The following is a 22037-nucleotide window of genomic DNA, read 5'->3' as shown; positions in this document are numbered from 1 at the left end:
CTTCACATGTATGACCCCTGATCTCCTGAGTAAAGACTTGGTTTTTTAATAAACTGCATGTGGCGTTAGGTGCTTTTCTCTGCAACTGAATCCCAGTTTTGTACTAAATTGTTACAGCAACAAGGCAAAAAAGGTCATATTTTATGTTATAATGAACATTTGGGCAAAATTGTTCCTAACCTTAAGTAACTGATGTCTACTCACACAAAATGGCTCTTAAATTTAATTTCAGTGGCATTAAAAAGTCTTCAAACATTTTGAATCTAACTTGTCTTTCGCTGTCATTTTTTGCATTAGTTTAATGGAATACTGTTCCTTCTATTCTAATAAAACAAGTGACTTACACTTAAAAATTGCAGTGACATTATTTTAGATGACAAAAACAGATGACTACATGTGATTTTGTTAATTTAAAGGGGAGCATTGTTATTAATTTGCCTGTGCTTCATATCATCTGGTGAATTTGACATGATTAAACCATGGAAATGTTTTTGTGTGTTGCCTCTTGTAGCTACGGAACCTGAGTGTCTTGGACCTACGGCACATCTCAGAGCTCAACAATGAGACAGTGATGGAGGTGGTGAGGAAATGTCGCAACCTCAGTTCCCTGAATCTCTGCCTCAACTGGAGCATTAATGACAGGTATGTCAAGTACCACATGCACATATGTTCTGTGGGTTATCTGACTCATTACACACATTACATCCACTGACCTAACCCAGACTGTCTCATGACAAATTAGATTTTCTTAAAAAAATGATCATCGATATAAAAAGGGAGACTTTTAACTCCTTTGACAGCCAAGGTCAATATGAGTCTTAGTTAGAAAATCCAAATTATAAAAAAGAGTGTTGAAACATTTAAGTTTTATAACCCAACAGGGGTATTGTGATAAATCTAGTGCTAATATAAAAGCATTCAACATACCTAGACCTAAAGGATACACCCATTGTGTTTTATAATGAGATAAGATAAGGTATACTTGAATATCCCTGTAGGGAAATTTGTTCTGGATACAGTCCTAAAGTTCCACGGAAAATAAAAGCATGCATGCTGCATAATGAAAACATCTCAACAACACATAGCTTTATGTAACTATTGCACATGCAGATATACGTGTGCACATATATGCCTGACAGTGGCATCTTATTGCACAACCAACATCCTTTACCTGTTACTGCTAAGTATCTTAATGGACGTTGTTAGGAGTTAGTGGTTGTAGCAGTTCAGCCTGTCATGAGAAACCCTGAATCTGCTACCAGATGGTAAGAGCTGAAACTCGAAAAACTCATGTCGAGAATATTAGTTGGATCAGATACTGTTTTCTGTTCCTGTATGATGATAGATGGGTTTGCTGAACCCTAACTAAAAACCTAACTTTTTTTTGCTCACAAGAAAACTCCACAGGGTACCTTTAATCTGTGGAGGTATGATGGAGTTTGAAAGATTTTTCAATTAAATCAACTAATCTGTTGGTTGATTAAGGACTTTGATAGCCTTTTACACAAACCATAACGGCACACGCACAAACAACATTTGGAGTTGAACCACATTTGAGATGATTATTTACAAGCTTCACATATGATCAAACTTTTAGCTTATTTAACACAATTGCCTCTTAAGGCCAAAAGTTTTTCAGTACAGATGTTTACAGAAGGACACATGTTGTTTTATTGAGCACCCATTCAAATACTTAAAACAGATGCACTGCTTATGCTAGCATGCAAACTCTTACACTGGCAAGGACAGACATAAGACTTAAAAACACACCCTGAAAGGACAGCAAAAACCTCTTTTGTTTCTGTCTCCATGGTCATCTTCCCTGCTGCTCCCACGTCCTTTTCTTTCTTTCTCTCTTCTCTCTTTCAAATGGGAGAGAACCTGTACAGAATATGACGGCAAGAGTAAACCATCTCCTCTTTTATTTATTGTCTTGTGTTTTATTCATACGTTTCTATTTAATCTATTGATTTACAGCTAAGGCTGTGACTTCTCTGCCGACTGTACTCCCACTCTGGCTTAGGAGTGTGAACGCAATATTGAATTTACCATGGTGCATAGCAACAATGGATGTATGTGTGTGTAAGTGTGTGTGTGCATGTGTGAAATTATTCTTGCATTATTGAGTTAACAGCAGACATGTGGTGGGAAGGTTATGGTAATATGTTACCTGCCTCCTTTCAATAAAAAAACATGGAGTTTGGTGAAATCCTCACAGGAGCGCATGGTGTTATCAACTTCTTCCCTTTATCACGTGCACACACACATGCACACACATGCTGCACAGGCACAGCCTCGATTGATTCAGTGCTGCATTGATTCTATAATGATATTTACTCCATTGGTTCAGGGGCTGGAGGTGTGTGTGTATGACTGGATTTGGTGGGATAACCTGTGGGAATATTGGAATTTAAAATGGTGTGTGTATGTGTGAGAGAGAGATAGCATGTTTTGTGTATGTGTGTGTGTGTGTGTGTGTGTGTGTGTGTGTGTGTGTTTGTGTGTGCATGGCACCATACAGTTGGTGTGTTGTTGGCTTATATATGAAGCAGAGGCAGCAGGGGAGTAAAAGGCCGAGGTGGACAGTCGTAGCTGAGGAGTCTTACATGCTTGCTGCTCTGATGCTGCACTGCTCCCCCAACCCCCAACGAAGGGTTTTAAAAATCCAGCAAAAGTAATGCAGGGCCATTTTCTTTGCCCTGCCTCATGGACCTGCAGACTTGTGTGTGTGTGTGTGTGTGTGTGTGTGTGTGTGTGTGTGTGTGTGTGTGTGTGTGTATGTGTGTGTTGTGTGTTGTGTAGTGTACATGCTGACTGCTGCTCAAGGACTCATAGCAAATAAAAGCCTCCTGTCATAAGCTGCTTTATTGTTACACTTTACAGTCACACAGCTCAGAGCAGAGAGGAGTACAGGGGTGTTTATTTAAAGGAAGAAACTGGCTGGGTGGTCGACACAATGTGAAGGAGGTGTATGTGGCGGTGTGTGTGTGTTTTAGTGTTTTTCCGCTGGGCTGGTTGGCGCTAGCTGCGCTGTGCCAAGACATACCATGATAATGTGTTCCCACTAAGATGTACAGCCTCACAGCAGGGGGTAGCTGAGCTGTAGTGCTGTGGTCATGCTAGCCAGCTCATGTTATCGCAGCAATGGGATTAGCTTAAGACTGTTATCATATACATGTGAGAAGAGATGGCCATTAAAAGTCACAACATCAATGTGTCAATAAAATGAAACTGATTAAAAAAAAAACAGGACAGAACTGTGTTGGGTAAAAACAGGGACTGTATATTAAGATGGATGTCATGACAGCTCACCAAAAGTGAAGCCAAAACATCTCCATAGCCCCCTGGTGGCTGGCTGCAATATAGGTCATGAACCCTGCCCCCTCTATATTAGCGGAGGGGCCAGTACAAGTTGAACAAAGGTTTTAAGATGGTTTCTACCATTTTAGGTTCTTATCACACCAATGTATTTTCACGTGCTCATTTTTCTGATAAATTTGCTTTAATTAGTTATTTCAAGCTATATAAAGAGGGAGTGATGTTATGATTGACAGCTCTGTGTCTCAATCAACTCGATTCTGCTGCTCCACTTTCTAGTCGCTACTGTGAGAACTCTGTCTCCAAATAATGTCACCGACGCAAGACAGTAGTGCCGTGCCTGTATGTGGGATATTTTGGCTTTATATTTGGAGTAAGCATGTGGTTGTCCATGATTTCCTTAACAAATGGGATCCATTTAGGGCGGAAGTCAGGAATACTAATTCGTAATTATAGATCTCTGACTTGCAATAGAGTGCAGCTGTACATCATGGATGTATTATTATTATGATAAATCCACGGTTTACACCAACATAAAGGTGAAATGCGGTGTTCTAGTTATGTCAGCTCATCTGCTTTTGGTTTGTCACGGCATGGCTTGAGAGTAAACGACAGAGAGGGCCTGGTTTGCAGATAATCAGGTGACAGAGGAAGGTGATGCTGTAAGTATGAGGCAAGATAGTATGTTGTAGAAAACTATTAAATATAAAATTATGTTAATGTAATCTTTAATAATTGTATGAATGTATGATTTATCCATAGTCATGTTTAAGTAGTTTCAAAGGCCTCAGAGTCCAGAGTATGGCAAGATCAAGACCTTGAAGATGTTAAGACTCCAGTGTTAGTCACAGCCGTATGATGTGTGAATTAGACTTGAATCATGATGAATCATTGTCATGTTTTTTTAAGTTTTTGTTGTGTCTTTGTCTATGTACATGCTTTACCAGGAGCTTCTTGGATCCTATAAGTCTTGTCATTAACCCATGTGTTCATGTAGGATCAAATGTGGCTCATCGAGTACATTTAATTGTTCATCAAAATGAAGATTGATGAAGGTTTTTTTCTGCATTAGTGTGTATGTGACACACTTGGAGTTTTACTTTTTTTTTTTAGCTTTTTTTTTTATTTAATTTTTTTTGAATCCTCCATAATATGTGAAGTGTGACCATGACTTGATAAGAACCTGATTCAATACACAGAATCTGAATCAGAATTGATAAAATCTATATAATTAAACACACACACCGGTGTGAACATGGAAACACACTCCAGCAAGTGGTCTGAAGACTCTGAACGGGAGATTTTATCGATGATGGTTTTCTGCTACAGACAGACTGTCAGTATATTTCCTCAGAGAGAGAGGAGGGACTGAAATGGTTTATTTGGCTCAAAGTTCAAAGAGTCAAAGGTCATCAGGGTCACTGCTGTTGGGGATGCTGGCGCGCACACACACACACACACACACACATTTGTTGTCACAGTGAAGACCAGAATGACTCAACCTCCCTCACATTAGCTCTGCGAAGGCACAGCTGGGTCAGCTTTCGTGTGCGTGTTTCAAACTGATGACAGTGTGCTGTGAACAGGTAAACAGGCAGAGGAAATGACCCCTTATTTCCAGGATCAATTTGTCCCCCCACAAGGGGCAATTGGAGAGATAGAGCTCTGTGGGAGGTAAAGCACTTCAGTCATTTTTCCATCCCTGCTCCTCTTTTTCTCTCTTCTCGTCTCTCGTCTTTAAGAAAAATAAAAAAATAAACACTGTGTCCTCTGGCTCCCCTTATCTTCCTCAGTAATGGCTGAAAACAGCATCTCGGTGTAAGAAAGGCAGAAATGATGACCAAATATGGACATCCCATCGTCACAGTCCGACAGGCAGATTGTGACAGTAGGACGCCTATTTTTTGTTCACCGTCATTTCTCGGGGAGCCGGGATGTGATGTGCTGCAGGTGGCCGGTGTTGGCCCTGTTATTTTTCTGTGTCCCCTTACACCGCTGATAGGAGACCAACGCGGGATTGTGTTTTTCAAATGTCACAGCGTTTGAAAACAGGGGAGCGAGTCATGATCAAAGTGGAACGGCAGAGCAAATGGCAGCGTTCACTTTTTAGAACCAAGTTGAGAACACAGTGTCAAAGTTAAATGGTTTTCTTTCATTTTTTGGCTCTTGGTGTCAGTCAGTTTTTTTTTTTTCATCTTGCAGAAACTTTTGTGTTTTGCACACGGTGTGTTTGTGATTTTCATAACCATTGTGTGTTTGTTTTGGTTGTGTCTGTGCGTGAGGGTTCTTTTATATCTAGAGACCTGTTATTCCCAGTGGAGACTTTGTTGATTTTATGGTATAATTTGTTATTTTTGTAATTAGCTTTTATGATATTGTGCTTTTTCTGCCAGAAATAAGATTAAACATGGGTTTAGTGTGACTGTCAAGCTTCTGTTTGTGCAAGTGTGAGCGTGTTGCAATAAAGTTTGTGGTTAAGCCTCCATAGTGGTTTTAGTCGAAGCAAAGAGTCAGCATCTATTTTGCTAACATAAACCCTGCTGCTGGACACATGGCCGGTGTTGACATGCAGATTTATGCGTGTCCCTGCTCTGTCTATGCATGTGTGTGTGTGTGTGTTTGTGAGCAAGTGCTGGTCAGATGGCCTGTAGTCTTTGCTGAAAGCAGATGCGTGGAGCAAGTGAGTCATTTCTTTTATGAGATCTATATTGTTGGAAGTTGGGCATTTCCCAAAAGCCCTGGCGTTCTCTCCCTCTCTTTCTCCATCTCTCAGTCTGTCCGACAGCTTAATTTAAACAGGGGAATCAATATTCATCCCTTTTTCCTTTGCTTTTTTTCTGCGGGCCAACATTCTCTGCATATCTCCATCACTAACGAGCATCGCAAATCACAGCCCAAATTGGCTGTTCTACATTTTTGTCCCCTCTAACACAAAAACCGGACTAGATGAGGGATGACCGGGGGCCCTCTCTAACTTTCAGGAGATTATAAAGCAGGAAATAATTGGAGAAGTATTCTCTCAGAAACACCTTCTCCAAAAACTGTAAGGCGTGTGGATTTGGAGGCGTCTGCAATGAAAAATCATTCCAAATAGCCTCTGTTGCAGCCAGCTGGCAGACCCCGCAGTGCCAGGAGAAGTGTTGAACCCCAAAATCCAATGAGTACATGATACATCAGTATGATCAACGACGTGTCAAATGACAGTTGGTTTCCTTACTTTGCTTGGCCACACTGAAGGTGACCAGGGCCTTTATTTGTCAGAGTTCTGAGAGTTAGAACACTTCAGAGAGCCAACTTAAGAGTAAAAGAAAATACATTTGCTAAAAGTAGAGACTTTGGAACATTTTCCAAGTGATTTGCTCCAACTTATAGCAAAGTCAAGGAGTTACCGTTTAAGATCAAATGATTTCGTGTGTTCTCAGGAAAGTATTTCTAATCAAAGGATTTGACCCAGCCGTACCGTTCATTCTTTTGAAAAAGCCTTGCATCGCTATGCTGAGATTTTATTCTGTAAAGCTCATATGATTTCAGAGTAGTTTTATATGAAGTCTGTAAGACTTCCATAAGCAATTACCACATGAAATTAAAAAGTAGCCTCCAACCACTAATCAGGATGCAATTATAGTAAATTGGCTGATCTATAAAATGCCAATTCCCTGAGGAATTCAAATGTTTCTGAGATATCGTGTTATGTTCTAACAAGCCATATCTATAGCTGCTGAATTCACTGCAGTCGACCCAAAATTTAAAACTGAATGTAAAAGGTTGATTGTGCACGATTTAGGGGGATGTATTGGGAGATATGCAATAAAATAAGTGTGTTTTCTTTAGTGTATAATCATCTGAAAATAAGAAGCATTGTGTTTTTGTTACCATAGAATGAGCCGTTCATATCTACACAGGGAGTGCGTCCTCGTCCATGCCCTGCCATGTTTCCAAAATAGCCCAGAATGGACAAACCAAACACTGGCTGTAGATAGAGCCATTTGCGGCATAGCAAAGAACCCCCTCATCCAACGTTAGCAGCTCTGACATACTTTTAAGCTTGTGACTCGCATGTTTCTTTTTGAAATGCACCTTGGGAGTCGTGGTTCACGTCCTCCTTAATGTTTGTGTGTATACAAGCTTGTACCTTCGGCTTTTTAATCAAAGCAGCAGATATTAATGCACTCTTAATCTTTTGTTGTGGTGCTTTAACCAGGAGACTTTATGGCTCTGACCTCTGGTGAGACAAGAAAGCAGGCACTTTACTAATTGTTTTCTGCTGAAAAGTAAAACCTTAATGTTTCTGTTTCATGAATCAAATTACAAAATGCTACAGAAGTACAGTTTAAAAGAGCAGATTCTAACTTCTGAATGATGTAAATATAATAAAAAGCTGTAATTTCAAACTAAACAGATTTTTTTTTCTACCATTTATCTCTCACTGTCACACTTTTATAAATATAGGCCTTGGAATAAAGCCTGTGGTGGTGTTTTCTTTCTCTGCTTTTAACCTACTTACACTTGTGACATAAATAGGGACCGCCGACAGCTGAGTGTTACTACTGGAAAAAAAGTAAAAAGGACAAACTTCTAGTTTCTGCTGGATTCAAATTCTCTGACTGACCTCACCAGCCGCTGAGTTCAGCCGTAAAGGTTCGTCTCTGTGAAAGAAAGCAGGAGACTGTGGGAAAGTGAGAAAATCCCTCAGATAAGAGGTCATCTGAAGTGTCTACATCTGTTGCATAACCTCACTGCACATAGGTTTCCTCTGGCCAACTATTTTTAGGTTCCCCGTCTTTTTCTTTTGGTTTTGTTGGATTTTTTTCTAAATGCCATGGAAAATGTCAACGGAGCCCGGACCGGCGACTGACAGACATTTGTCCTTGTCTTGTTTCTCCACCACCTGTCTCTCCAGATTTGAGGAGAGGTGCTGAGAGGCCTTCCCCTGTCCTTGTCACTTCTCTTTCTCTGCTCTTATATTTTCACACACAAAGCACAAGGATCTACAACTTTACTGATGCTACTAAGAATTTCATGCTTCTTTTTCCTGTCCCTCCAGCGGGGAGCTCATGGCCAGATGCTGCACTTGCATGATTTGTAAATTAAAAACCCAGGACTTCTTTTCATTTACTCAGGCCTGTGTTGTTGGAGCAGATTGGCTGTCAGCGGAGATTAGAGTCCTGCTTAGCAGAGTGAATACACGAGGAGAGCCAGTGTTGCCCTGTTGTCAGACACGATGGTGAGAAAAGGTGCAGAAAAAAAAACAGCGAGGAGCATTGGAGGCAGAGTGATTAGGTACGGCAGATGCGCACGTATGCATGTAGCAGATTTTCTCGTCATTTCTCTCTCAGTTATGTCTTTCGTCTCAGGCTTTTATTCTCTTTGGTTCTGTCTCTTTTTCACACTTCATCTCTCCTCTAGTTGTCTCTGTGTTTCTTCCTCTGTCTGTCTCTTCCTTTCTCTCTCTGTCACGCACACAAACGCTGAGGTGATTATTTCTGGCAGGTTGGGTGTGAAAGTGTGCTATGATAAACATGCTGCCGTGGTTATTAATTTTGAGTAATGGCAGCGTCAGACTCCAGTGCCTTGATAAGTATCGGAGATGGAGGAACATTTGTGGCGCGGCGCAGAGACACAATGAAGGCAAGCAGCTGGAGCTTATAGGCTACAACAGCGTGAGAGCTGCTGTTGTATTCGGGCACAGATCCAAGGCCAGCAGAATCCTGCACCTTCCTGTGTATGTTAAACCCTGCATGAACTAAAGTATGCAACATAAAATAAGGAAAATATGTAATTAATAAGCTAATTTATTTACTGTTTCTGTACAGTCTAGAGGGACTTGACCCTGACCTTTTCAGATGAGGTCTTCCTGCTCACCTCTGCTGCTCTGGGGTCTTAAGTTTGATTGGATTGTTATCATTTCTGGGAGTCATAAGATATGATTTGTGATAAGCTGTCAGTGACAGCTAATAGCTGCTGAATTTAAAAAGGCTTTCAGTAATCTTTGACTGTAATTCTCTGCTTTCAGTGACTTGCAGCACCAAAAGATCTCTGGAGGTCATAGTTGCTTGTAATGTGTTACAGAAATGTTAGATATCCACATTAGAGCCTAGTAAGGTAGAGTTTTAAGAGCGCACGATTGTCTTTTGAGCTGACAGTATGTCACAGTGTCAAGTACTGGACTTTGGGCTACTGGTCAACTACCCTCCACGTTACCAGCACCTACATCACCCTGCTTAACTCTCAGCTCAGATCCACCAGATGACGGGTTTTGAGTCTTCCAGCTGATTTGTGTTGGCTCTTGAGCTGTTGCTCAAACTACAGATTGTATTTCCACGTTCTCATACTCCGGCCACTAGGGACACAAAAAGTGTAGAAGCGAAACAAAGGTGAGACCTGCTCCTCTCTCTTGCTCTCTAAAACGCAGACCAAACTTATCAAACTAATCAAACTGTAAAACTAGGCAGCACTGATTTAATATAAACCAAGAATCTTCTACTGCGTTGTTTAATTCTAGCCTTAAATGTCTGGGGAAACTTATTTTAGTGCACTGTTTGGCTGTAAAATGACAATGTGTGAAAAGGAGGTCTGTGCCATGATGCTTTATTATAAAAATGGGGGCTGAAAATACTGAGATCAAATGGTAAAACTAAGCATTTCTGATAAATTATTAACCAAGATGTTTCTGCATTGCCAGTTCTTGCTTATAATGTTTTTAGAGAAATGTTTATATCTTACTATTTAATTATGATTCACGATTGTTTGTTACCAGCCAGCTGCTGTTCTTTCCTTTGGCAAACTGGTCATGCTGACATTACCTCCAGTGGGATCATTTATTGGTCAGCTGCACCGCAGTCCACTCTGGTAGTTGTAGGATTTTTTTTCCATTTGAGCAAAAGAGAACGCCACAGCCCCTTTTCTCTGTTTTCTTTGATCATGTAATGCCAATTTTAGAAGAATTTTCATCCCTCTACTTCATAAACAGCCCAGTTTTATGAAAAGACCATCTTTCCATGAGTGAAACTGTATAAGAAAGAAGGTTTTTCATTTTCTGTCAGACATGCTAATATGACATTTTAGCTTCATGTATCCTGTCAAACATCCTTTTAGGTTCAAAAAGCTTGAATTCTTTGGATGTCCTAAGCTGCATTGATGTGAAGTGCCACTTTTGAATGCCGGATTACAGCATTGCACTAAATCTAGAACAAAAATGTATCTCAGTAGTGTTTAAATTACCTCGTGGAACGTCCAAATGTAATTATCATATGGGAAGCCCTGTATCTCACAACTGTGGAACCACATTAGACACAGACCTTGAAGCGTTATTATCTCATAAAGTGAGTCACAGGCCTGACACAGAAACGTTGCTAAAATCCACGTTAACCATATTGTTGACCCTTGACAGCAAAATTATTGGTCCCATTCTGACCAAATACGTTTTTACCTGTAATTAATTTTTTTCCATGGTTAGGTTAACCCATCTGCACTGTCAGGCTGGGAAAATTATTATTTCTCTGCCAGACCAAGAGGAGAGAAGAAGGCGATAGAGAACATAATTTAAAAACATTTGATTTTGTGCAGTGATGCAAAAGGCATGTACAGTAGATTGTGCATCTTCCAAAAGGTCTCTGCCTAGAGTGATCTTCTCTCATTTCATTTCCCCTCTGATTTTATTTTATGTCTTTGTTTGAGATTTGATCTCATTTTTAAGCTTTTATCCAATTCCCTAGTTCTTGTGGATTGATGGTTTTTTTTTTCATATTACCGGTAATTCCCTTTCTGAAGGTTAAATTTCTGCTGAGTGGAATATTGAACAGAAAGCTCAGTATTCCACAGGGCCAACTCTATGTTTGATTCATCTGTTTTATCAGAAAAAAAGAAATATTCCAACATGCTTTTCTGACTTGTTTTTCTACGATGAATCAATATCAGCCAGTTGGGAAGAAAAAGGTCATTTTTCTTCCTATTTTCTGACTTTTTTTTGACAAGACCTTTCTTGCTTGCTCCAACAAATCATGTTGTATTTATTTTTCTTGAAGATTTCATACAGTCAGTCCTGCATGTTTCCAGTGTAACTCTCCCACCCAAGACATAAGTGCATGTCTGTCTGTGCATTTCTTTGTGCATATGCACGAATACATTTGGTCTGTGGCCAAACATTAGTGGGTATATGCACACTTGCCTGTGAATGGGTGCTCAAGTGCCTATGGCCATAAGGCTTTGTGCGTGTGTGGGACACTCACTCAGGCAGCCTTGCTGGTTCTCGAGGCCTCGACAGTAGGCTATGTGTGTTCCCCCTGCAGCTGGATGTGTGGGTCATGCGTAAAAGTGATTTGAGTCACTCAGAATCAGTGTGTCAACTGAGCAAGTAGGTAATGTAATGGCAAAGAAATGCTCTCATGAAGTGCTCCGTTGGCCAGGAACCAAAGCAGTGGACTGGTGACACTTTCACTGTGGAAATGCACGGCCATCAGTGCTCCATGTTCCCTCACTGAAGAAAGCAGAAGTCTTTCACCTCACCCTCCAAGCCTTCATATTACACTCAGAGCGTTGAATTCTTTCCTCTCATGAGACGGCATACTAATTCTCAATGTCCATTTTACAACAGACATTAATTGTCTATCCAGTTTGCGCTCTGTTAAATTGGCAGCAGTGTCGGATGAAGTCTGACGAAGTTATGCAGGAGTGGAAAGTTCATATGAGGAGTTTTTGAGTTGATTTTGTGCTTTTGGACACTTTTGTGATCACAGTTTCTGCACACAAGTTGTTGTTTGTGAGAGTGTTTGGCTTACAGGTGGTACACAGCGGGGGCAGTGGCTTATTATGGTTATCCATACTGTGGGGTCAGAAAGTTGCCAGTATAATCTAAATGGTAAAGAGACCACGGGGCTCGGCTGCCCTTGTTTCACCATGCTGGAGACCTGGCATTTGGCCTGTGTTTGAGGACCAAAGCTGTAATTTTCTCTTCCTTTGCTCTCTGTGGCTCTTGCAAGACTGGGTCAGATGAATAAAACAAAAGCCATATTCAAAATTATTCTTTCATATGCTCATCCTTTCATGCCTTATTTCTTTATCATCAAATGAGCACATGTCCTCATGCCCTTGTACCATCCCACAAGCACTTTGTGTTATTGCTCTGTTCTTTTTTTGTGTTGCACTGCTTTATTGATACCATCCTTTCCTTCCTTCCCTCACTTCCCTTCTTCCTTCCATTCATTCCATCGCTGTGCTCTGTTTATCTCCCTCCATCTCTCCCTCTGCTTCCCTCTCTTTCCTCCCTACAGCGTCCCCCTGCTTCCTCTGCGTTGCACTCATTTGTGTGATCACCTTCTTCTTACCCACAGCACATCCGCTGCCCCACAAATGAGAGCAGGGAGAGCAAAGGGGAGAGCATGACGCAGGGCCCAAGGAACAGGGTTTAATGAAGCCAGCCTAAATGAATTTACTGCTTTCCATTGAGCCGCTCTGTCCCATGTGGCGGACCAGCACCTCAGCCATTGTGTCGCAGGCCCCCTCTCTGTTCTGCTACCTGTTTGTCTGACACCTCTGTAATTAGCCGCCACTATTGAGGAGAGTAATTGCGTATTAAAGCCGTGTTCTGTTAGGGGACCCTCAAAAGTGAACATTTTTATGCAAATGTTCAGAATTAAGAAAATTACCCAGGGTTTTGAGCGCGGGAGAAATAAGAGGAAGGCCATTTTCTACCAAAGAAGAAGAAAAGAAATTGTGGGCATCGCAGCATGCTAAATGGATGGAGGGGACTGTGTGTCTGCTTGAATTTGCTTGGTGGGGTATTTGTGTGTGTATTAGTCTCCGGGGATAAACGTTTTTGCTGCGTGGCTGATTCGCTATTTCAAATTGGTATTTTAAACAGTGCTCTGTGATGGGACTTGAATAACAAAGTAAATTGGAGTTATTAACTGCTATTGTTGCTCACCTGGTTTGTATTAGAAGCTCCTGGGGACAAATACTGTGCTGATTGTTATTCCTTGTCCTGCTTGAATTTGCTTGGTGGGGTATTTGTGTGTGTATTAGTCTCCGGGGATAAACGTTTTTGCTGCGTGGCTGATTCGCTATTTCAAATTGGTATTTTAAACAGTGCTCTGTGATGGGACTTGAATAACAAAGTAAATTGGAGTTATTAACTGCTATTGTTGCTCACCTGGTTTGTATTAGAAGCTCCTGGGGACAAATACTGTGCTGATTGTTATTCCTTGTCTTTGTTTTGGTATGCATATGCTTGTGTGTGTGTGTGTGTGTGTGTGTGTGTGTGTTTAGCCTCTGGAAAGCCTGCACATACCAGCTGCTTCCTTGCAACGTCTGTGGTTAGAAACAGAGCTGCAGACTGAGGAGCCTAGATTGTTGTGCAGCAACTTTTTGTAAATCCATTACTAAGTTAAGCCCTGCTTACAGTAAGCTCTTCGTAGCTTCTAGCTAGTTTCAAAGTAGTTGTTCACTGAATCAGGTTGCACTAGTAAAACTTAAGAAATGTCTTTACAGGTACATCTGTAGCGCAATCAATCAAAAGCAGACAGCTAAGTGAAACAGGCTGTCACTGTTCATCACAATATGTATCACAACATGACTGCTAAAAATAGAGGGACAAGTGAAATATTTAACCTCAATTTTCAACCCTTTGTAAATGTATTTATTACTGTATTTTGTTTATACACAAAATAGTGTAGGGTTAGTAGTTTTCATGCAGTTTAGAATCAGTGGGAAATACATGATGAAAGTTTGATTTGATGTATTTCGTGTTGTTGTGTAACGTACTTAAAAATAGCCGGTTTATATTGTTGCCTTTTGACTTGACTTTTCAGACCCTTTTATCCACTTGCTGCTCAAAGTAAAACTTGGTACAGCTCTCTCTCTCTCTCTCTCTCTCTCTCTCTCTCTCTCTCTCTCTCTCTCTCTCTCTCTCTCTCTCTCTCTCTCTCTCTCTCTCTCTATCTATCTCTCTCTCTCTCTCTCTCTCTCTCTCTCTATCTCTCTCTCTCTCTCTCTCTCTCTCTCTCTCTCTCTCTCTGTAACACTTTGCAGCGAAAGAGGTACTACTATGTATTCCGGCACATACCGTATGTCTTTAAATCTTCAGTTCTCTCTCTCTATCTCTCTCTGTATGCAAGCAGGAATTGGCATCACCAGCCTGAACCTCACTCTGAGTTACTGTTGTTGATTGCAAACTTTAGGAAAGAGAGAGATCATTAGTTTATACTGAATATTTGAAGACAAACGGTTTCTGCTGGAATATATAATAGTACCACTTATTTTGTTGCAATTGTATGTTTTTGAAATAATAATAAATATTTCTTAGTATTTTGTTGTATCATAAACAATATCTGTATCGCAGAAACATCGTGAAATATTGTAATATTACATTAAGGCCATATCGCCCAGCCCTTGTTACATTCGTCATTCACATGGGGACAAATTATTCTGCAATGGTCAAGGGTATTTATCAGTCCCAGCTTGATAGACTCTGATTGGTATTGATGAGAATACATCAGTTGGGTGGGTGTGCTAATTTTAGCACCTTTACAGAGATTTCGAGATGCAATGACACACCGTCACAAACACTGCCTGTTTCTGTCTGAGCAGCGCTAGAACATCGATCCAAATTAGTAAGTGTTACGGAATAAGAAGAGATATTCAAATAAAGGACTCGTCTTTGAGGTTGAAAGTGACACCAGTTGAAAAAACAGAAGGGCAGGGAGAGGAGTCTGCCACCTATTTTTGTGTAAGAACTAGTTTGTGTGAATTTGCTTAATGGAACACCTCACCCACAAAAAATACTGTTTGTATAACACTTACTCACTATGTGTTACCTTGAACTTGTTCTCTTGCATGCCTCCACAGTGACCCAAAAAATCCAAAAAAAGCAAACATTCTCCATTAATGCAAGTAAGCAGGGACAGTGTTTAACTATAGCAAAACTATCTCAAAACATTTGTTCACAAACTCTCACACAACGTGTTTGGGAAGTATCAAGCTGGATAAATGAGACTTTGATTATACTGGCCAAGTTGTAAAAGTTTGTAAATGGATGTTTTAATATAGATTTGCTGGAGCTGATTGTGGACAATGCTGACTTACATTACATTACATCACATTCAAGAGTGTTTGCCGTTTCTGGATTCGCCATTCACTGTAGAGGCATGTAAGAAAAACAAATTCACAAATTCAAGGTAACAAGTGCTGAGTAATTGATATACATTGGTATACTTTAAATCAGAAATAGTTTTAAACTTATGAAGAGCTGTTGCAACTGGTTGCTGGTAAAAAGTGATCTTATGAGTGGTTTTTATGTAGACTGTTTGCAAATGTGCATGTATTGTCAACACTCAGTACATGACCTCACCATACAAGGACATGAATGCAAACACACACCCACACAGTCATCTCCTCCTTCCTTCAGTCATCGCAAACCTGCCAAAGCCATGACATATGGCCTGTCTGTTTTGATCAGGCCATCAAAATCTGAACCTCAAATTTAATGTTCAGCTGGAGCAGAACGATCCACAAACACTCTCCAGACACCCCAAGCAACTCTGGAAAATCTGCCTTCCTCCTGGAAACTTTTACTTTCTAATTTTATTTCATTTGCAACTTGTTTGAAGATCGGAAATCTCCTCATCTGTCTTTGAGCACACGATCAAACCGAAGAGAAAACTGTGTATGTGGTGTGTTTGCATTCATTTTTTTTTGTCAATGTGCGTTTATCTATGCATTTATTTTCTTGTTTTCTTGAATGCCTGTCATATCTGAGGTTTATTTGCAGAGAGGAGCCCTGGGCCAACTTCTCTGCTGTGCGTAAGCTTTGCATTTACCCCATACAGTTTGTTTTAGGATCAAGCATCTATGTTCCTTGTTTAGGTTAACAGGAGCTGACTCACTGACTTCAGGATAAATTTGTCTTTTGTGTCTTGTGCCTCCTCAGAGAGGTCAAATCCCAAGGTCAGTGACAAGACAGCATCCTGGCAGCTGGGAGAGATTTAGTGTCTTGCCAAAGGAAAAAACAGAGTCTTTACTTGCTATTCTAAGGAGCTTGTACCCGCGCCTTTAGGCGGAACGATACACTCTTTAAACACTCACAAATCAATATGCTGTCTTGTCCTTTAAATGAATATTCCACGGTCACTGGTTGCGGCTGTAGTTTCAGGTGTTTACATTAGTCCACATTTGACAAATCGTCAGCGATAAACATCTCTGACGTTTAAACGTTTACTTTGTTGGACCTGAAGAGGGTTTGGACTTATCTGATGCTCGGCTCTTATAGCGTGCTAAAGCTCCTATGTTTTTTTGCCGTCGGAGGTCTGCTTCCATTACCTACTAAGCCTCTGTCAGATTGCAGGGCTGTGAAGCGGTCCCCTATCACCACCGGTAACAGTGGTTTCCAAGTCCCAGTCTATTCAGCTCACGCCGCCACCCTTCAGAGACTGGTAATAACTATTTGCTCAGGCTTATACATTCTCACCCCCGACTTACTTTTTTTTCTGTTTTTGTCCCTCACTCCATTCACTCTCCTCCATTTACTGGATCCATATTTTCTTTCCTCCCTCCCTCCTTTTCTTCCTCCCTCTCTCCATCCTTCCCTCCTTCTCTGGCGTCATCTTCCCTTTCGTCAAAGCAATCACTATTTAAACTCTCCTCTGCTCCAAGGTCCTGTCAGATCCCCCTAGAAGCCAAACACTATTAAAAGAGGTCTCTAGAGCTTAGCCAGTGTGTGTATGCTGGTGTGTGCATTTATATGTGCAGTAAGTGTGAATTTTGCGGGCGCATTTTAGTGTGAAAGGCACAACCGTGTGGTAATATGTGTATGTATCCACAGTGGTGTTGAGGGTATCTCCCTTTTTGATCCTCTGGATCTTCAATAAGAGCGTGAACTCTGGTGGGAAATCTATTGGCAGCAGATTCAGACGATTACGGAAATTTGGCCTGGCGGGAGGCAGTAAAAAGGTGGTTGTGGTGGGGGGGTGAGACGGGTTAGAAGAGCCTGCCATAACCCAGAGGGACTTAAAATATGAATAGAGTGTGGCGTCGATGACCTTGTGGTATGAGGTTTTGGACTCTGCATAGCCAAATGGGAAAACAATTCACTCTGAAACACACACACACACACACACACACACACACACACACACACACACACACACACACACACACACACACACACACACATGCAAATATGCACAGTTTGCCCAGGAGCAGAAGAAAGTACACACTCTCGGCAACACTTACACAAACAGTTACATTAATATGAATACACACACTTTCAAACAAGCTGCTCAACTTTTCTGTTGGAGAAACCAAATCCTAATTATGGTACACAACACTTGTGACATTTAAAGTTTGCACACCTTTATAAGGAGAATACAAACTAATTTAGAGAGCTTCAAGTAATTATTGTTTTATATTAATCTACCAGTTATTTTCTTAATTAACTGTTTGGTCTCTGAAATGTAAGTAGGAGTAATAATTGCTAGAAATAGTCTCCTACAGCCCAAACTTCTCTCTTTTAATGTCTACTTTTTTTCCCAACAGTCAGAAACCCAAAGATTGTTAAATTATTGTAAACTGAGTCTTTTTCTATAATTTAAGATCAGGAAAAGCAGCACATTCTCACATTGGAGATGTTAGAATTGGCACATTTTTGGCAGTTTTGCTTGAAATATTAATTGAAAATGAAATGATTAGCAGAGTAGCTGCTGATTAATTTTCCATTGACTTACTAATCAATAAATCTGCAAAAAATATATGTTTTCCACATTATTTGACTCTATACCAGCAATACCAATACAGTTTAGTGGAGTTGGAAATTATCAGTGAGGCTTAGAAATACAGACACAGCAGCCAAATAGTACTATATAGTATACTGAATATCTATGGAGCACTGATTGTACTCATATTTAACTTTTGTGACTGCTAGGGGCAGCTCGCCCAATGCTTTTGTCATTAATGAACTTCTTTGCATGCACAGATGTGATGAGTAAAGATCAGAATTTTCTAACTTTAACTTCTCATTCACACACTATGTTTTATTTTAGGTGTCTTCCTGACCAGAGTGGACCAGGTGTCTATTTTCAGAAAAAAGATTCAGAGAAATAGAAAGTGTGTATGTGTGAGAGAGAGACCTGTTTCATTAGCAGATTGAAGGAGCTGTAATGTGATGGCTGGTTGAGATGGCTACTTAAATGTGATAGGCCATTAGCTATTCATCCCTACTGCACTGTAAATGCAAGGTATGGAAAATGCAATCATGCAAATCACTCTTCGATCAGAGCCTTTCATAAAGGAATAAATGCTGACAGCATGGAGGGTAAGGAGTATTAAGAATGAGGTGGGCAGGTGGATAAGTCTTACATAGAGATGGACAGAGTGAGGTACTATTTCCTCTAACCCTCCTTTTTCCTGCCTCATGTCAGCTGTTAAATTTAAAGATTTCATGAGTTCTGGGTGACATGTTGGGGCATCAGGAGAGAGACATGACAGTGAGGCTTGCAAGGTGCTCGGTCTCGCTGCTCTTTCAGCTTAATAATCATGAATAGTTTCTTAATTTAGCATAGCAAAGGAGGAGTTCCTACAGTATTGTATATTAAGAATGAATCTTATTTTTGACATCTCCCTTGTAAGCAATAAAAGCCATTTTGCACCAGTGTGATGCAAAAATGTGGCATGGAAATGCGGCAAATCTGCGCCTGAATTTTCCACGCAGTTGTGCACCTAAGTGGTGCCAGTGACCGCTGCACACAGTAAAAACCCATCTAGGTAGAGTGCAATTTAACCTCTATGTAACTTCCCTCTTGCACCATTCAACTGCTCCAAACATCAGATGCCCAAATCTAACAAACCTTCTCTGAGGAAACATGAGTGGCTTGTTCTTTTTAGGGGATTACATCCTCACTACCGTCTTAATTTCAATGCTGCGTGGATGGAATGCTACGCTAAACACGGATGCAAGATTGTTTAAGGTCTGGCAGGATAGCACCCGTTGGTCTGATGATGTTATACTGCATAAACATTAGCCGTGTGCTTATGTTTGTTTGAGACTTTATCCAGCCCAGCTGAATCAGAAACAAAATTGATGACATTCCTCATGTTGGCAGCAAACTAGCCATGACTCAAAGGTATGACATCAGTTGGAACAAACCATTTCACTGGTCCAAAAAGACATCCGAAGGTGGTTATCTGCTGAATTCAAGGGCAGTCTTAATATTTTGCCCTGCAAGAATGTTCTGTGAAAATTGTTTTGACCAAAGACCATGCTTGGTGTGATAAAGCTTTAACTCTTAACAATAAAGACCATCACAACATTTTTAACCTTCAAAAAGCTTTTTATTGTACGTAGACTATGATGACATCACTAAGAAGCCTAATTAGTTTTAGCTTTAGAGGAGTTAGTTTTGGTTTGTTAGCATGCAAAATGAATGCAAATGAAAGCGTAGCAAAATAAAAGAGTTCATTTGACTTTGCCCTCCAACTAATGTCATGGCACATGTCAGTGTGGTCCATCAGCTCTGTTTTTTGTCTAAAACACCACCAGGGACAAAGAAATTACAGGCACAGAGGGGTGTGCCCTCTCGGGGTTGTCTCTTTAACAGCTGTTTAGACTCTGACAAAACAGCTGGAGAAAATATTAAGTACAGATTTAAAATGTAGTGTGCGTAAACCATCATACTCACAGATGGACAGTGTGAGTTGTCACAATATTAAACTTTAGCTTGACCACCTGCCTAATTATTGCAGCAATAAAGACAATAAATCAGCTTTATAAAATAACTAAGACTCTCAGTTCACTGTTAAACCCAGCAGTAAATGCAATTTTCTGTCACAAAAAATTCTTATGGCGTCTCTGAGAACAGCCTTTTATATTTTTTGATAGTTATACTCCAAAAAATGAACTAGGAATCTTCTGTGTAATATTCAGGGTCTACACTTGATAAAAACCCCGTCACTGATAACTCAATTGTAACAACAGTATGGTGCCTCGAATCTGCCTCTTAAATCAGTGCACTTCCTCTTTAATATACTGGGTGAGATATGGTTCTCCTTGAATAGTCACTCTGAGCAATTGAACCTGACACTGAATTTCCCAAAAATACTTTTACAGCCTCTCATAAAATACTTCATCAGCCCTCAAAATTGTTGATTAGCATATTCACCTAGGATAGGCTGATGCAGTACACTTTTAATTAATAAGCCACTAACTGTACAACATTTCATGAGTGAGAGAGCGAGAACGCGGGAGAGATGCTAAGGCGGAGAAATGGATGCTTTTTTTGCCACCTTGTGAAATATGTAATACATCTTCATTTTAACGGGTGTTGTAAATGTCAGGGCACAGATCTTCTCTTAATGAAAAGATCACCCCACGTCCAAACTTTGACAAATGTCTCTGGTTTGAGCTGAATACTGGGAAGTCGTCTTCCAGTACCAACAATTTGGACGAGTATTAACAAACTCAAGCTGCTGCTTCCTCCTGTGCGACTCTCATGTTGATCGGTTTCTGATTAAATCCTGGTGCATCATCTGTTGTCGTTGCTGTCTCACTGTGGTCACTGGTGAAATGTTGGGTGGCGATTAATCTTAGTCTGTTTGAAAACATTGGCACAAAACTTGTTAAATTAAGCCTAAATTAAATCTCTTAATCCAACATTAAGACAGCTTCAGAACAGGAATGTGGCCTAAAAGATTCAGTATGAACTTCTGTCACATGATCCACGGCTGTCCATGAATCATAAACCTCTACCTCAGGGTATTTCTCTTTATTGATTCATTGCATGGTCGCTTAGCAGCCAAGCTGGATCCCCATGACTGTAGTCTACCACCCGTCTGCACCAGAATCTGAAATTTGACAGATGTTGCATCACAGTTTGATGTTGCACCCCATTGTGCTGTAAGTGGTTTGGCTGACCCGAAACTTGGGAGACTGTGCAGTTCTGCAACGAGTCAAGGTGCTTCATTAATTTTGTTGGCTGTGTGGCACTTTTCATCTATTGCTTTTCATCCTGCAACATAAAACGAACGGGCAAAGCTCTAATACAAACTCATTTCATTCGTGCAGAGTTGCTGTTGATTTGCATAATTTTATGTGTTTAACTAATCGTCAGTAAAATAGGAAAATAATATATCAAATTTTCATAGTTTAAATTAATTTGAAAGCGTTTAAAGATGCTATCGTATATATTCATTAATGTCAGAAATAGATAGATGTTTTTCTCTCCTTTGTGTTTCAAAAACTTCCAACTACTTTGAGGTATGAGCACATGGTGTGGTGTGTTCTCAGCCTGGAGCATGCAGTGTGGGCTGCTTCAAAGCTATATCCAGCATGCTTGACTGTGATCGCAGAAAGGTTAGCATGGGTTTGAGGATCTGAAAAGCGCTAGATAGCGCAGGCTGCTGTCAATTTGCTCTCAAACCCGCCAGCAAAACTTTTCCTTCTGCTCGTCTTCCCACGGTTTTATGCAAACTTACAACGATGTCACTGACATCAATTTACCCCTAAAAGCTGCAGCGCACTGGGCCATTATGGAGCGTACGCTATCACACAGCGTCCTCAGGGAAAGTGAGAACAGGGAGAAAATGAGGAATCAGCATATAGATGTAATTTTGTTTCTTTTTTCTCCACTTTACAGCACACAGGTGCAGTGGGTTTTGTCATGAGTGATTTAGAATATTTTATAATAATATGTTTTTATACTCCAAAGGATATGAGCACTGTCTGTACTTTACACAGG

General features: G+C 40.5%; 1 protein-coding gene across 1 annotated transcript in view; it reads left to right on the top strand.

Annotated features, from left to right (window-relative positions):
* The window catches only part of fbxl17 (F-box and leucine-rich repeat protein 17), a 271598-nt gene that overhangs the window by 104600 nt on the left and 144961 nt on the right, over positions 1-22037 (top strand). Inside the window, exon 8 of the mRNA XM_042487705.1 lies at positions 512-642. Coding sequence (XP_042343639.1) covers positions 512-642 — 131 coding nt within the window. The remainder of the gene's footprint in view (positions 1-511; positions 643-22037) is intronic.

The sequence above is a fragment of the Plectropomus leopardus genome, chromosome 6 (genome assembly GCF_008729295.1).
Source record: "Plectropomus leopardus isolate mb chromosome 6, YSFRI_Pleo_2.0, whole genome shotgun sequence".
Taxonomy (NCBI): Eukaryota; Metazoa; Chordata; class Actinopteri; order Perciformes; family Serranidae; genus Plectropomus; species Plectropomus leopardus.
The sequence above is the reverse complement of the archived record's forward strand: the minus strand, read 5'-3'. Positions and strand labels throughout refer to the sequence as shown.